This window comes from Citrus clementina, unplaced genomic scaffold (genome assembly GCF_000493195.1).
Source record: "Citrus clementina cultivar Clemenules unplaced genomic scaffold, Citrus_clementina_v1.0 scaffold_1, whole genome shotgun sequence".
NCBI lineage: Eukaryota > Viridiplantae > Streptophyta > Magnoliopsida > Sapindales > Rutaceae > Citrus > Citrus x clementina.
This window is the reverse complement of record NW_006263303.1, coordinates 753,157-769,830: the sequence shown is the minus strand read 5'-3', so window position 1 is coordinate 769,830 and position 16,674 is coordinate 753,157. Positions and strand designations below refer to the sequence as shown.

The following is a 16,674-nucleotide window of genomic DNA, read 5'->3' as shown; positions in this document are numbered from 1 at the left end:
CTACTATAGATTCCAACTTTTCTCTTACATCCCACACCCCATTGAAGCCCCTTGAATGACAGCTCCCTGCCCCATATCATATTACGGCAAATATACGACGGATCACTCCCTAAATCTAGTTCTAAAAAAGAACATCTACGAAAATAACGAGTCTTTAGCACACGTGCCATTAAAGAAACATCATGTAAGCAACTGCCACCCTTGCTTAACCAATATCCCAAACTCCTGAGCCTAAGACCACTGAATTTTTTAGGGCGACTCAAACGATCCCAACAAACCACTGAATTTTTCTAGTGGAGGCAAATAGGTTTTGATCAAAGTTGTAGCTCAAGCAGTACCAGCATACGCCATGAGCATTTTCAAAATACCCCTGGCAGTATGCAATGATATTCAGCGAGTAATTGCAAGGTTCTGGTGGAGTTCCAAATAAGACAAGAAGGGGATACACTGGACAAAATGGGAGAGAATCAGTCATGCAAAAATCAGAGGGGGATTAGGCTTTAAAGATTTCTCAAGCTTCAACCAAGCCTTGGTGGCAAAGCAAGGGTGAAGATTACTTCAAAATCTTGATTCATTAGTCGCCAAAATCTTGAAGGCCAGATACTTTAGGCATGCTGATTTTATGAAAGCTAAGTTTGGCTCTAACCCATCCTTTATATGGAAAAGTATTTAATGGGGCGGGAAAATTCTTCAACAGGGGACAAGATGGAGAGTTGGGAATGGAGACCAAACACTCGTCATGGGCAGCAACTGGATTCCCAGACCTTCAACCTTTAGACCAATCTTCACATCATCATTGCCATCAAATACTAAAGTCTCGAACTTAATCAATTCAAATCACCATTGGAATCTCAGGTTTATTGATCAACATTTTGCCAAGGAAGATGCAGAGGCAATAAAGAAAATTCCATTACCAAGATACCCCCGAGATGATAAATTGATATGGCACCATGACAAAAAAGGACAGTACACAGTGAGAAGTGGTTACCAGGTTGCTCTTGGATTGAAGTTTGGGGAAGCTCCAACAAGCTTAACATGTGTCTCTCATGGCTAGTATATGTTTAGAATCTCAACCTCCCAAGAAAAATTAAAATCTTCACCTAGAGAGCTACCAAGAACCTGCTACCACCCTCAGAAAATCTTTCGAAGAGGAAAATCTTGGAGTAACCAATATGCTAAATCTGTAAAATGGGAGTTGATGATGTTTTTCATGCTCTCATGGGATGTAAAATGGTGACAAAGGTCTGGAAACGTACTCATGTTAACGCTATAGTGCGGGTTGTGGGGAGAGAGGATATGTTAAGCGTTATGTTGAGCTTGGAGAGGAAAATGCCTAAGAGAGAGGTAGAATTTGTAATTGTTGTATGGTGGATACTACGGCATGCTAGGAATAAGTTTATCTTTGAAGGAAAAACTTTGAACCCTATGATGATAATTGCCAAGGCCAAAGCAATTATAGAGGCTTATCAAGGAATGCATGGAATGGAACAGATAAGCAAATGTGGTAATGAAACCAATAAACAAGACCAGTGGAGACCACCCCTTAGCGGACATTACAAAATCAATGTAGATGCTGCTGTACATATGGAGTAACAACTTACAGGGTTAGGGGCTGTCATTATAAACTCAAAAGGCCAAGTTATAGGTGCAGCAGTTAGAAGCACAACATTTCAAGAAGATGTTGCAGCTGCAGAGGCTCAGGTTGTCAAATGGGGGATGGAAATGGCAAATGAAGCAAGGCTAATGGATGTGATTATGGAAATAGATTGCATTGCGGTAGTTAACTTAGCCAATAACAGAACCAGTAGCAGAAAGGAGATTTTGTGGACTATCTCAGAAATCCAAGAATGCAAGGCAGGGTTTCAATCGATTCAAATCCAATATGTTCCAAGATGTTGTAACAAATTTGCTCACTCTCTAGCTAAAAGAGCTTTGAAAAGCTCGGAATCTGTCATGTGGTTAGATATTCCTCAAGCTGATGTACTGACTTGTTTCAGTTTTAATTGATTGAATGAAAGTTTCTTTTCCAAAAAAAAAAAAAAAACCAATGAATCTTTCGTTGCCAGTCTGTCGTCCCCCACCAAAAAGCTGTGAATTTTCTTTGTAACTCATTACAAAACCCCACTGGTAGACGAAAAAACCCATTGCACAAGCAAGTACTGCTTGGGCCACCACTTTAAGTAACACCTCTTTGCTCTCTCTTGAGAAACATCGTGTAGACCACTCACTCTAACTTCATTATCACATGGTGTTGAAGCTCATGATAAAACTCCTTCTTCTTCCGTCCCATCATCGGCGGCAACCCTAAATATCGTGCATAAGCAGGCACTACAATAAAGTCGAAAATCTCAGCCACCCCTCTACAAGCAGCAGCACATACATTTGGACTAAAAAACATTAAGGACTTTGAAAAATTAAAACACTATCTAGATGCAACAGAACAAACATAAAAAAATCTCATTTAAACTTCGAGAATCACTAGTGGCAGCTCGACAAAGGATAACACTGTGATCCGCAGAAAATTTATGAGACACCATTAATAATCATATCACATCCTCTTTTGAATCACAATACGATTTAAGTTAATAAAAATGAAATAAAATTAATAATCATATCATGTTTATATCAATTTGTTTATTGCTTGTGCTGCAGTTATCGTCGGATTTGAATCCTAGAACTTAGAGACCTATTAGATTTTGGGTCGTCATAACCACTTCAACATTTTTCTTTTCTTTTTTGGTTGAATAACCTTATTAAAATTGGTACCCCCTAAAATCAAGAACCTTGGAAAATATCTCATTCCACAAAGCATTGTGCTGTTTCCATTATTTTCAGTGGCAATCACCAGCCCCAAGACAAAAATCTCATCAACTCTAGAGCAAACGGACTTAAGCAAAGACATCATCGAGTACTTTTTTATCAAAAAGTTTTAAAGAGTGGGGACAAACTCGAATACATTTTCCTTTAATGGGTGTTTTAATTTCATGCCACAGAAAGTACCAATTAGGATTTCTATGATGTGATTTCATAAATTATGGAACTAAATAAGTATTTATCTATAGTAATTGCATAAATATGTTTCTAATAAATTATTATTTTAAAAAGAAAAACTTTATAAAAGTAATTATACTGCTCATCCCACCTCAAATTAAACACATCCATGTAAATTTGAACATTTGACCCTTTGGTTTTACAAGAAATAGTGAGACTAATTAGACTGTCATTCAAAAATTAATACTGAAACTAAATCATATAAACACATATTACCTATCTCTTCAACATTTTTCTCCATTTCTCTTCTTTTTTTAAAAAAAAAAAAAGTCCAGCACCCATAGGCCCCAAATAGCCTTTTCCTCGTGTTACTTTCCCTTACTTTTATTTTCAATTTTTCACCGCGATCACCTCTCTTTCTTGCTTTCAGTTTCTTCTCTCCCTTAAGCATTTTTGTTTTTACTTTTGCCTAATAACAGATTTTAATCGACTAGGCCTTTTGACATCTCTTAAAATTTTTCTTTAGAATAATTTTTTAATTGAAATTATTTAAATAACTTAACAAAAATTATTTTATTTCTTGTTTTGAATGGAAATTCAATTAAACACTTAGATAAATTAGTTTTTTAACAAACTTTTTATGCCACCTCATCTCATAATTTATATTTATATTTTCAATATTATTTGAAATTTTTTTTAGAGAAAATTATAAGAATTTAGAGTTTTGAAGACAGAAATTATATAATAGTAAGACAAAAAAATTTAAGAAAAATAGTGTAGGATTTCTATGCGATTTAAAAATAAATATTTTCTGAGTAAAATTTTATGGGAAAATGGTTATTTTTGGCATATGAATTTATATTTTTAGGGAAAATGATTATTTTTGGTATATGAATTTATATTTTTATCACTTAACAATGGGTGTTATAAGGATTTTAGAGGGGTGTTTGAAGCTCCAATCATTCTAATTTGGTACAATGAGCTTAAAAGTGAAAGCAATAGAGTTTGATTATTGACACCTCTTTGAAAATCTATTAAACCCCACCCCCAGCCCTCACTTTACTATTTTACAATTTTTACCTTCAATAAAATTATATAAAAGGACAAAAGAAACTAAAATAATAATAATAATAATAATAATATATGATTGAAACGATAAAAATATAATGGAAACAGATTAGTGATGATGAAAATCCTCATGTTCCTTTTTTTTTTTTTTTTAGTATTATGAGCTTGCTTGTTGGTTTCATCTGTACTGTTTTTTTTTTAAATTATTATTCTTAAATTTTACCATCTTCAAATTGACTGCAACAAAGATTTGAAGCAAGCAAGACAAAATTAACCGTGAAAGATAAGCAATCTGATAAAGCCTAAGCCTGATTTGTGGTGATATTTACATTCATTTGCAAGTGCAGCGAGAAAAAGTCAAAATAAATCTAAATGCCATGCAGCTCCATCATTCTCACCAAATCTTTTTTTCACAATTAAGATTTTTATATTAACTGCAAATCTAAAGTTGACATTGGTTGTTAAAAAAAAAATTAAAAAAATTCAGTCTGTTCTATTATCATAGGCTAGTGAGTGGCCAATGGAGAAAAAGAGAGAAGGGAAATCCAATTGGGAGAGCAAAGCAAGATGAAGAGAGGGGGATTTATTCTCCATAACAATTAGGGTTATTTTGTAAATTAACGGGGTTTCAACAGAAAATTTATAATCTCTACAAAATTGTTTCGGGGTAAATAAAGAAAATGGATTTTAAGAGGTATTTGAAGGGGTGCCATTAATTCAACTGAAAACAATAATACATATGCTGATTTTTGGTTGAGTGGGATTATTCAGCCCCCACTATTTATCTCATTCGACCCATATGATTTTTAATTTTAATTATAGTTTTATTTATTGTCAAATTACTAAAGTAGACAAATACAATATAAAATTTGCCATCGGTTTCTACCGCTCTATGATGATCAATGGTGGATTTACAGCATGCCTGTTCTAGTCTAGGAAAAAATCATTTATATCCCATTTTTCCATCAATTTTATATAATATTAGAGTTTTTATTTATTTTTTTAAAATATGCCCTAATTTAATTATATATTTTTTCAATTGTAATTAGTGACTCATTTTATAAAATAATTAAATTAAAAATGTTTGTTGAATAAAATGAAATTATTTAGGGACTAAAATGTTAATACTGCTTTAACTTGTAATATATTATAAGTTGGTGATATTTCTACCCCGCTATTTTTGTTCATCCACCCCACTTCGAGAAAATAATTACAATGAGTTTATAATTTTTTTAAAAATACAAATTATAAAGTTTTGTACGATGAATCAAAATTAAATCATTCTATTAATTTTTTTTTCTTAGGTTTCCTTGACCATCTTTGATCATAAACTTTAATATAAGTTTCGTTTTTACTATTTTATTAATATGATACAAAATGACCCAATTACCCCAGTAAACATGAATTATTGTATCTAATAATTTAGGTATTAAATTTTGTGACTTATAATATAATATTTTTAAATGAATTATTATTTTCACTATTCTTACATGTAAATGACATAAATTTGATAATCCAATAATTTACATGAGTATTGTGCCATAAAAGACACTATGTTGGTTTAACTAAAATTTAATAATCATACTAATAAAGTAGTATTAGAAACAATGAGTTTGGTAAAAATTAGAAAAATATTGAAGTTAAAGTAAATTCTTGGGAGTTTTACCTTATAAGGATAGAAAAATCAATTTAAACTTATGCCAAAGCAATCTTTGTAATTAAATATAATACAAAAAATCTAAGTCGCTATAAAGTAAGTTATGATATATTTAATTAATTAATTCTCCAAAGTTCTTCTTTATTTGAAACTTTTAAAAATAATGTGTATTTTTTGTAATTATTTTTTGAAAATAGGGTGGGTTTATAAAATTATGGGATGGAGATATCATCACCTATATTATAATATTGTCACTAATATTAAAAGTACTTAAAAAAATAACATGTAGTAATAATTAACAACATTTTCATGATTTCATGGTTTATTTCCTTCCCAACCATACTTACTCATTTTCTTTCCATTATATCAAAATATTCAAAGATTTCACATGATCTTAACAAATAAAAAAGGATTTGAAAAATAAACTTTTCTTGAGAAAATTTTAATAATTTATATTATAAGCTAATTTGTTATGTTGTTGTCTATGTTTTATTGGATACATGTATTTGTTAAAAATTTTGATGTTGCATTGCTTGATATATGTACTTTTTACTTATTTTATGTGCACAGACATTCACATAAAATATTGACAATAAATTTATAAATTAGTCCAAACTAATCAAAAGTTATAATTCCGCCCTTAGCAAAGATACTACTGTAGAAAATCGTGGCATCTAAAGAAATCAACTAAAATGAAAAATATAACGGTTTACATTCTTACTTGTGCAAAGAATTCTTCATATATTAGGAATAATATTTGACGATTCTCAAATTTTTAGATTCTCATTTATTTATTAGCATTGTTGGCTCCCACGTTTTTTTTATTCTAAATTAACCTTTTTCACTTGATGTATGCCTCTTGCTTCTTCCATTGATACCGCCACAAACGAATATCATCATCTAAAAGTTACAGAATGATATGAAGTTAGATCATTAATTTTAAGTTAGCTGTAGCAGCTGTGGTTGTGTGAAAGAAAATGAATTGGTGGAACTACAGTCTCGAGACTACGAGACTGATTTTGATTAGAATGAAGGGTAGTTTTGGAATTAAACGAGTTCTAAAATATTTAATTTTAAATGGGGTCTGATGAGATGGGGGTTAGGTAACTCTTAACTCTTTTTGATTAATATTCTTCTGTTGGAACACTCCAAAAATAATCTCGCAACCTGGCCCCTTCTTCAAATACAGAGCCCCATTGGGATTTAATAGTCTTAAAAGCTTTCTTTCCTCTAATAACAATGAACACCCTCTTCAATTCCCATGGCTGAACTTGAACTAACAAGAAAGAAACGGTGTACTCGAACCCACAAAGCATGCAGTAGAAGGAAAAGTAAGTACGCTTGTCGTCAATTGCTTCGTCTCAACGAATCGAATAAGCAAAGATTGATAAGACCTAGCGATTGAGATAAGATGACTGTGAAAGCTAGAAAGAAAATTCGGACGCAGTAGCAAGCAAATGCAGACGTGAAGGCGTGCAATAGCTTATACCAACAAAGAAAATAATAAATAGTGAAGAATTAATTAGGAGCTTTTGGTGGGGGAAAAAAATGTTGGAGATGAAATCTCTCCCCGAAAATTTCTAAATATATAGTTTACCAGACTAATGGGTGGTTCCCAATAAAACTACAAATTTGTTTTCGGTCCATGAATGAACAAGAAAATCTTAATAAACATTTTCTTGAGAAAAAAAAAAAAAAAAAAAACTACTCACTTTGGAAGGCAATTTAAACACCTAATGACATTGTTACACAGGATGGGGAAATTGAACTTGACATCTCACCCCAAGCAAAAATCATGCCACTAGACCAAAAATGCCCTTCTCACGACCTTTTTTTTTTTTTTTTTCAAATTATCAAACTCTCGTTTTCATAATTAGTATCAACTAGGGGAATTAATAATTGCATCTCGTTTATTCAAAGGAAAGAAAACATTATCAAGAATCAGTGCCTTATAAACCGTTTATCTTCTTTTATTTTCCCAATTTATTGCTCTTATAACTTGCATGCGTGAGCTGGCTGCATAGGCGCGACGGCATTGCCATTATTACACCACTTTCTTAATAATGGACATGGATTTGCCGACACTTTATGAAAGGCATTAAAAATTATCGCATCCATTCATAATTATTAGCATGGTAATTACCTTTGGAAATCGGAACATATCAGTGGCCATAAATTGCCCCAATTAAAGTTATGATTGGTGGTCTAAAGTCAAGGAAAATTAAAGCTCTGAATCAGCACTTTTGACTTGAGTTACGGGGTTCAGTGAACGAATGGATTTGAGTTGAATTTTATATTCAAAGTCTGAAAAATGCATGAACAATCGAAGTGTGCCATCATGTTTTGAACGGACCAAAATTGTTCAACCACTACTAAAGCATGGGGAACTCTAAAAAAAAAAAAAAGATAAATTGATCCCATGTGGCATTTAATTCTGTATCAAAACTAAATTATTGATTCTTTTTAGAGATAACGCTAAAATCAATAACAAAATATTTTATTAGCAAATGACTTCCCCGTCATTTGTAGACATCTAAATTTCTTTTTACTAATAAATTCTATTTATTTAAATGGATATAACGATAGTAATATACCATAGGTTCATCGAAACAAAGATTAATGTAATGTACCCTTATCTTCAAGACGAAATTCATTGACGAAAAGGATCTAAATTCTCAGTTTTAAAATGGCAAAGATTTTAAGAACCCATTTCTAAGTCGTTGAATCAAACGGTTCCTTGGGGGCAAACCCAAAAAGTCTAGGTTACACGGAGTCATTGCTTTGGAGTGTTTTGACAAATTTTCTCAACAGCGACGTGTTAATTAGTCCAAAAGCGAAGGCTTTATTGCGTGAAAAACAAACTGCTTCCAAAACCATCAAGCGAATTTGAGCTCTAGGTGTCCGTCACGATACCAAAACCAAAAAGTGTCTTTTAAGAGAACAAGAGTCCAAAAGCAGTAGAGTTAAAGACCAAAAGGAAAAATTTGATCGGTTTCGGTTGCATATGCAAGCAGCACACAAACAACTACACACAAACAACTACACACCTTATTCGCAAAACTAGGTGAACTTGGGACACTAACTCACACAAAGTCACAAAGTGCTCCACACCCCCCTCTTCCCCCCTTCTTCTTTTCAAAATGAGCACGCATTCAATAATGCCAATTTTTATAATCATTTACTTCTGATCAGCAAGCAAAACGAGCAATATTTTAATATCGTATTCACTTTTATAGATGCAAAAGAAAATAAAAATGTCGTCTCTCTTTTTTGACCGCAAAAAGTCCGGGGGCGGTACCAAATTTCATCCCCACCAAACATCAATACACGGTTGAACACCTGCCATTACGTGGCGTGAAACTTTACGTGGTTGTCGTATCCACAGTGCAATAGGACTCGTTATTTGGATGAATAATATTTAATAATTTCAATAAACATTTAATTATTAGATATTAAAATATTAATTTTTATTAATTATATAATTTACTATCTAATAAATAAATGACACATGATAATTTAGACTCAATTGTTTTAACTCTTAACATTATTATATTTGAATAGAAAATAATTTTATGGCACGCACCAAAAGAATACTAACCAATCGTTTACTATCAGAGCCGAAAGCAAGATTCAATTGTGGGACTCAACTCTAGCCGACTGCCCACTTGCCTCAGCCTTTCTCGGCTTGTTGCACAATTACAGCTCAACTTACATTCTGCGTACCAAATTTTATTCTAGAGCCAACTCACACCACACCATCGCCTATTGCCAATTGCCAAAACTTCTTTACAGCAACTAATAAATTTCACGATCACTGCACTAGACACCATGGATTGATTCTTTTTCCGTACAACTTTCTTGAGCCCGAAGGCACATTTAAAATCACAATCATTTCACCAAAAGCCGGATCCCCCAGGCCCAGGCCACCACCAAAATCTACACAGTGCTCCGCGAATTGTCCCCACCACAACATTCTAAAAATCTAAATAAAAAAATGAACCCCATCATTAAAAAAAAAAATTAAAAAGAAAAAGTATGAGAATACCATGCATTTCTAAATTTTAACGTCAATGCGGCAAGAACATATATATTTTTCTAATTTTCATTTTCGGGAGAAAAGATTGTTATTTGTTAACACTTTATTATCTACAACCATATTGATGATGCCCGGGAATCACATAATAAACTCTTTAAAAAAAAAAAAAAAAGGTAAAATGGAATCTGGGTATTAAAAACAATTATTTAAAATTCCGTCAACATTTCTTCTCAGCAATATCGGCATCGTCGTCGTGATTAACCTTGGCAGGGCCCAAACCACGCGAGTTCACAATCGCGTGTGGCGCGTCAACAACAAACGCCGACGACATCTCCATCTGACAGACCCTAACGGCACCTAGAAGCCTCTCAGGCAACTCATCCTCCGCCTGCGATTCCACCAGAAACCCCATGTCAATCGTCACGCTCGTCACGTACCCCAACGCGAGGTGCAAAATGGCGCTCGCAATCGTCGAGCTAGCGATGTCCACGTCAATCTCCAAATAGTTAGGCCCCCTATGGTAATTACACGTCAGCGCCTTCCCTAACAAGCACGCGCTGTAATTGCCCACCGCCTTTTTCACGATCCACGGACCTTTCACGATCCGGTTCACGATCTTAAACCGCTGGTTCCTAAATGCATCGTCGCCGTTAACAAAACGGTAAAGCAAAGATCCCAACGGGATGGGATCCTCTGTGGCGAAATAAAACACGGCACTGTGCTGGTCCTTGCCGGGGACTTGAAGATTCACGGCGAAAATGAAGCTCTTCAACGACTTACCCTGAGACTGCGCCTTTTTGAGCGCTTGGGCGATCCGATTGTCGGGCCGGGCGAGTACGTTGTCGAGTTTGGTAGTGGACCTGAGCCAGTCCATGCCGATTGGTAAGAGGAGGTAATCACCGGCGGGGGATTTTTGTTTTTTAGTGAAGTAGTTTCTGGAGCGTAGAAAGAAGAGATCGCCTGGAGGTGAGGCCCAGCCGTTGGTGCCTGTCTCGAGATCCACGTGGAGGAGGGATCCGCCGTGGATTGATTCGGTGATCCATTCGGGGAGTCCGGTGCTCGAAGCCCGGTGTTTATGCTGCTTTGGGCACATTGTGAATTTTTTTTGTCTTCTCTCTCTCTCTCTCTCTCTTTCCTTTTCCTTTTCCTTTTTCCTTCTCTCTCTGAACGAGATTTTCGTCCTGCGACTCTCCGTTTGAGAGTGAAGTTAGTGAAAGTGTGGAGAAAGGATTAAGGGGGATACGAGATGAGAGGTGTGATATCATGAGAAGAAAGATCAGGTGCCCCACTGCCCCTGAACTTCCTGGAAACTACGAAAAAGCCCTTTCAATAAGTGTCACCGGTACTTTAACAAATTTTCTACTAGCTTAATGCAACAATATATTATATGGTCACCCTCTTTAAGTAATGATCGTAATAATTAATCATGATATTCTTCTGTTTAGTGTTTGGGCCTCTAATTTTTTTTCCATAATATTTCTCCTTTTTTATATTTTTTTCTAAAGAAAGTTTATTTGTTGGATTTTTAAATGTACATAAAAAAATATCTATGGAAAAAGTACTGAATAAAGAGTGACATGTTGCTACATTATTCGTCGTAGTCATGGCATCTTATAATAAAAGAATTTTCAATTATAATGGTTAAAGATAAAATGAGAGTGAATTGAAAGCACGTGGCATAGTTTTAATAAATGTGGGATAGATCTTATTCAACACTAATAAGTAATAATATTATTCTCTTGTCCTCTGAAGGCTATTGCAATAAATTCATTACAATTTTGTATTCGGGCATGAAGGTCCAGCAAGCCAATAATTATACTATTTTAGGACCACAAGATAAAATTTCATCGCAAATACATTCATTTCATTCTGAAATCAAGCAATAATGCTAATAACTAAAAAATAACGTCACATTTATCAGATTAGAATACGAGTTTCATATCTCAACAAATATGATAATATGATGTACCACTACTCCAACTACCATGTATTAATTGATTAGAAGCCATGTGCATGCTACAAAGTTGACATACAAACTTTGTACAACACATTTATAATTATATCTAACTAAAATAAACACCCAATATATTTCTATTGGGGAATCAAGCGATCCTATTTAAAAACTTACATTATCAATGACTAATAATAGTATACTTACCTTACAATTCCTGCAAGGTCAATACAACTGTATTAAATTTAATATTTTTCTTTCGGCATAATCATAAAAGTCCAAAATGGAAGTAACCGTTGATTATAGGAGAATAGTATAATATTGCATGACAATGTTGTATTTCTGAGTTTCCAGGGCCCACTTCACTGAGTCCTGAATTGGAGAGAGAGAATTTCCTTATGCTCAAAAGGAACGATCGATGATCCTCCTTTAATTCAGAGCACAAAAAGCAAGCATGGCAATCAGGTAATTAGACAGACAGAGCAAGCCAAAATGAGAATTGGGATCGGATGGGCCGATTACTTTGACAGTTCTGTTTGACTTCATCGATGTTGACGATTAGGACAGCGACACGCTAGCAGAGCAATTAAAAGAAGTAATGACGTTAACTTCGACACGTGGAGTATTGTTGAGCAGCTTAACACAACGACATTTTGCGGCATTCGATCGGAGCTGTTTATGTCTATGACAACGCACAACGGCTATAAGGAATTATTAATACCTACATATGCGAATAAGTTGCCAAAATTGCAGATCATTGACACATTCAATTATCAGCATCTTAACTTATAATTTATTCCTTCATGATCAATTATTCTATCATGATCTAATATACGATGACTTCATTTTTTGTTTCTTTTGTTACGGGATGCATATGCATGTCCAGTCCTCCAGTCGATTTATTTTCAATCAGAAGAGAATGAAAATTAAAGAGGAGATAGATAACAAATATCGACCTAAACCCCAGCTTTATTACAAAAAAAAAAAATGCTTAATGAGTCTTAAGATTAGGATTCCTCTCATTCTCTCATGATCTAATCTACTCCTGAGCAAAAATACATGTGGGTGATTAATTATTAATATAAAAAATGATGAAATTAAATCCTACCTATACACTATGACTTAAAAACACATGGCTCAAAATCTTTAGAAACTCATGAGAACTCAGATCGGGAGAGGATCTTTATCCATCTTCTTTGACACCTAATTACCAATAGGATTTGTCTGCCTTAATAAATAAAAACAACTTGGAAATAGTCTACAGATTCCTGGGGTCAGCAGAAGAATAATAATAATAATCCAGCTCGATTGCCTTCTCAATTCCTAAGAATCATGATATTATCAAATAATCTTTCTAGTTTCTGCGATACAAGTATCTCAGAGTCATTTTCATTCCAGTAAATTACCGTGTAATTCTTACCTAATGTTGCCTAAACCACATATGATCTACTGAAAATTGACAACAAATGCCTTGCAAGGATTCAACCATAGGAGAAAACTGAAATAAGGATTCAAGGTGATATGTCTTACTAAAAACTTGGATTTAATTTCCGTCTCTTAACAATCAAAATTATTCCAAAATATAATCATTTCTCTGCTTCCATTATGCAATTCATCTTCCTAGAAGAAATTATCAGTTCCTCAACTACTATCACAAAAGAAAATAAATAAATAAGTATTAACTATCACGTAGATGTGATTCCAATAAATAAGCTGTCACCATATTACATATCCATATGCAGATGCAGTCTGAGAGCTAATACCTGCAAAATTCAAAAGCTAAGATATCTGCCTTTAGATATAAACAGACTATGCCCATCCTAGAAGCACTATACCCAGATGGGGTTTTATTTTAGGAGGCAACTTCAAACCTCATCCTCCCACTAGTACACATACAGCCAAAACCATAACAGTGGAGTAGCACTTGGGCTCCTGCCTGCTTGCGGGTATGTTATTGTAAATCTTTACTACCAGGGTTTGGGTTGCTTCTAAGCATAAGAACTAAGATCTCTATTGAAGCATAATGGATCAACAAACTTCAACATTTGAAATGCAACTCGAATCCCATCTTAACTCCAAAAGTGGCTGACCACTAAAAGAAAGACGCTCACACTGGTGTGAACCTCGGTAATAAATTTCAACATTTCCTTTGCTTAATAGTATTTCTTTAAAGCACTTGGCAGCTATTCAAGATACAACCAAATATTAGTTATATAGACATCTAGCTTCCTACAACAGACACTATAGCAAATTTACTCTAGTTACCAAAATAAACCTCTGCTCATTACCTATCTTGAAAATCATATAAAGAGATGTCATCTGGACAATCATCCAATCTAGCGGCATTAAACTATGCACTTGCTATCCTCGTACAAATATACATGGATATGCATATGGTACAAGATGATCCAAGACGATACCATACACAACTATCTACTGGAAGAAAATCAATCCTAACACACACACACATCCAACACTTTTATTTTTTTTTTTTCGGTATTTCAACAAAGATAAGCAAACAATTCAAGAAGCAAACCGAAGACTGTCTCCAGAAGCAATGTACATACAAGGAACATGCAGTAAACCTAATAAAACGAGAACTTAGCTCCGGAGAAGATAAATGCAGCCTGCTACAATCTTGCATAAACCCTGTCCATATAGCATTGTATTCAGCTTTCAATGAAAAAACTTCCTGCAAATGATAAAATATATTGTTGGTTTCAATTTCTTGAAGAAATATCAAAGTGATAATGGATAAAACTTGAACATTACTAAGAATCTATGATAAAGATCCCATTGTTGGTGACCAATCTATGCGATACTAAATTTTGATGGGCAAAACAAACCCAAACTATATGGGTCATGAACATATCACGGTGTATCACTCAATTCAGTCTACATCCTAATTTTCAACATTCTCTATAAGATAGGAGTAATCCACCTGTAAGCTACATTATCAACGAACTTAGAGTTCAAGTTGAATAAACAAACAGTTAAGGGACTTCTCCTTGACTGGAATCTAGAGATTTAACTCTAACAAAAGCTAAAATTATATCAGTAATGAATGCAGTCATGAAAGACACCGGAAAACTAATCATAAAGAGCTACGAGATGTGCCAATTCAAGAATATTGCCAACTTGCACAACAAGATACAGCCCCATCCACGATTATAGCAGTTCAACAAGTGTTGAGAACAAATGAATGAGAAAATTTTAATTTAAGTAAAACAGTAGATATAGATCACCACTAAAATTAATTTGTTAAAGTGTTGGTGGATTGTAGTAAATACCTACTTTAAAGCTTAAAACAAGTTCATTCTAAGTACAGTGATACAAGATATTAACTATACAAGAATAGGACGTCCATTTTCCATTCACGCCAACAAGTTGCCAGCACAATCATGAACAAGAAAATATACACAAGGTAACCATGTAAACTGCTTAGCTTATGATTTCAATATAAATATAATAACCTGTTTGGTCATGTAAACCACCTTCACAAGTACCAAGCCATCATACAAGTGTGTGTCAAGGAACAACCATCATTATAGACATTATGTTCGCCTAACAACATCAGTACATCACTCATTTCTTTTGTGATCATCCATCATCTGAGATTCAGAGCTTGCATATACAAGTAACTAAAATAATAACAACCTAAAACATACAGGATATCGCAAGGCCTCTAAGCCGACCACTCTAGTTATTAGCATAATGAACCTGCTTAAAAATAAATAAAATGAAGTAAAATGCTTACACGAGTGATTATCTACTAAGGGTTCCCTTGCTTTGATATGGTAAGGGACAAGCCAAAGAAATGAAGTGAGTGTTTTCTTTTCCCTTTTTAGTTACTTGTCTGCAAAGGAGTAACTTGTCTGGATCGTTTATTAGAAAATTACTCATGCTCACACTAACCACAGCAAGAAACAAATGCGTCACTGGTGAGAAATAAATTCGGATAGCAAAAGATAGCATTTATTAGTTCTCAAAACCTAAATAAAAGGAAGCTCACTTCAGTTCCATTTTTACAGTTCTCAAAACTTCAGACATAAATCAATAAGGGTTACACAAACAAATAACTTAAGCCACACACCATGCCACATCTATTATTTATATCATAAAAGTGCAATAAAAACTCCCAATATCTGACTGAAAATTAAAGGACAAATCATTAGCTACTTCTATAACTTCTAAACTTCCAAATGATCAGCCAAATTTTCTTGAAAAGCACTCAAATCTTAAACAGATCCATATAAATTATTTTACAAAATAAATAAATAAATAAGAAGTAAAAAATAATCTTCAAAACTTACTCTATTGATGAACGTATTAAAGACTTAAAAGTAAGTACTAATTTTAATGTGCTTTTCTTCGCTGAGGCTGTTTCTCGGTGGCTAATCTGTAAATCCAGTAAACCTAGAAGAAAATGAAAATAAACTGAGTTAAAAGATAACGTTTTAATAAAATCTAAACAAAATAGGCTCAGTATTGAAAGTACCAAAGCGAAGACGTGAGCAGCAATTAAAAGAACCACAATAAGCGGAACCAAGTCGAGGAACCACGGCCGCAATGTCGGTTGTTCGTTCGCCATTTCTATGGAGAGAGTCTCGATTTGAAAAAATTAAAGAGAGAGAGAGTGTGTGATGATTCTGAATTTCTGATACGCCCTAAATACGTTAATTGAGTTTTCAAATTTAACACTCAATTAATGAAGGCTCGAAGTCGAAGGCTATGTGAGGTACGCGGTTGATTTCTTTATGGGCCGGGTCAGTCTTAGCAACCCGGGATTTTGGTTCGCGTGTGGCAGGCTTGGCGGCTTGGTTTCGCCAATAGGGTCCATTGGCGCCGGCCCGCCATCCCGCAAACTGAATTGATTTGTAAAATACAAAAAAAATTATCAGTAATTTTCTTTTCTTCTCATAAATTGATTCGTAAAGTTAGATTGTGTGCCTTCTCCATCGTTAATATTTC

The 16,674-nt window shown here is 34.1% G+C and overlaps 1 protein-coding gene and 1 long non-coding RNA gene across 2 annotated transcripts; both read right to left on the bottom strand.

Annotated features, from left to right (window-relative positions):
• Nucleotides 1–9,821: 9,821 nt before the first annotated feature.
• LOC18054228 (protein ENHANCED DISEASE RESISTANCE 2-like) lies at nucleotides 9,822–11,131 on the bottom strand. The gene has a single exon (XM_006450173.2). It carries the CDS (start codon nucleotides 10,843–10,845, stop codon nucleotides 9,970–9,972), a length of 876 nt encoding a protein of 291 aa, XP_006450236.1. The 5' UTR covers nucleotides 10,846–11,131; the 3' UTR covers nucleotides 9,822–9,969.
• Nucleotides 11,132–11,430: 299 nt separating this feature from the next.
• On the bottom strand, nucleotides 11,431–16,393 carry LOC18054227. The gene is made up of 3 exons (XR_002904012.1): nucleotides 16,202–16,393; nucleotides 16,017–16,119; nucleotides 11,431–14,395 (listed from the first exon to the last, which is right to left on the bottom strand). It is a non-coding gene; the product is annotated as an uncharacterized LOC18054227 (long non-coding RNA).
• Between the last annotated feature and the right edge of the window lie 281 nt (nucleotides 16,394–16,674).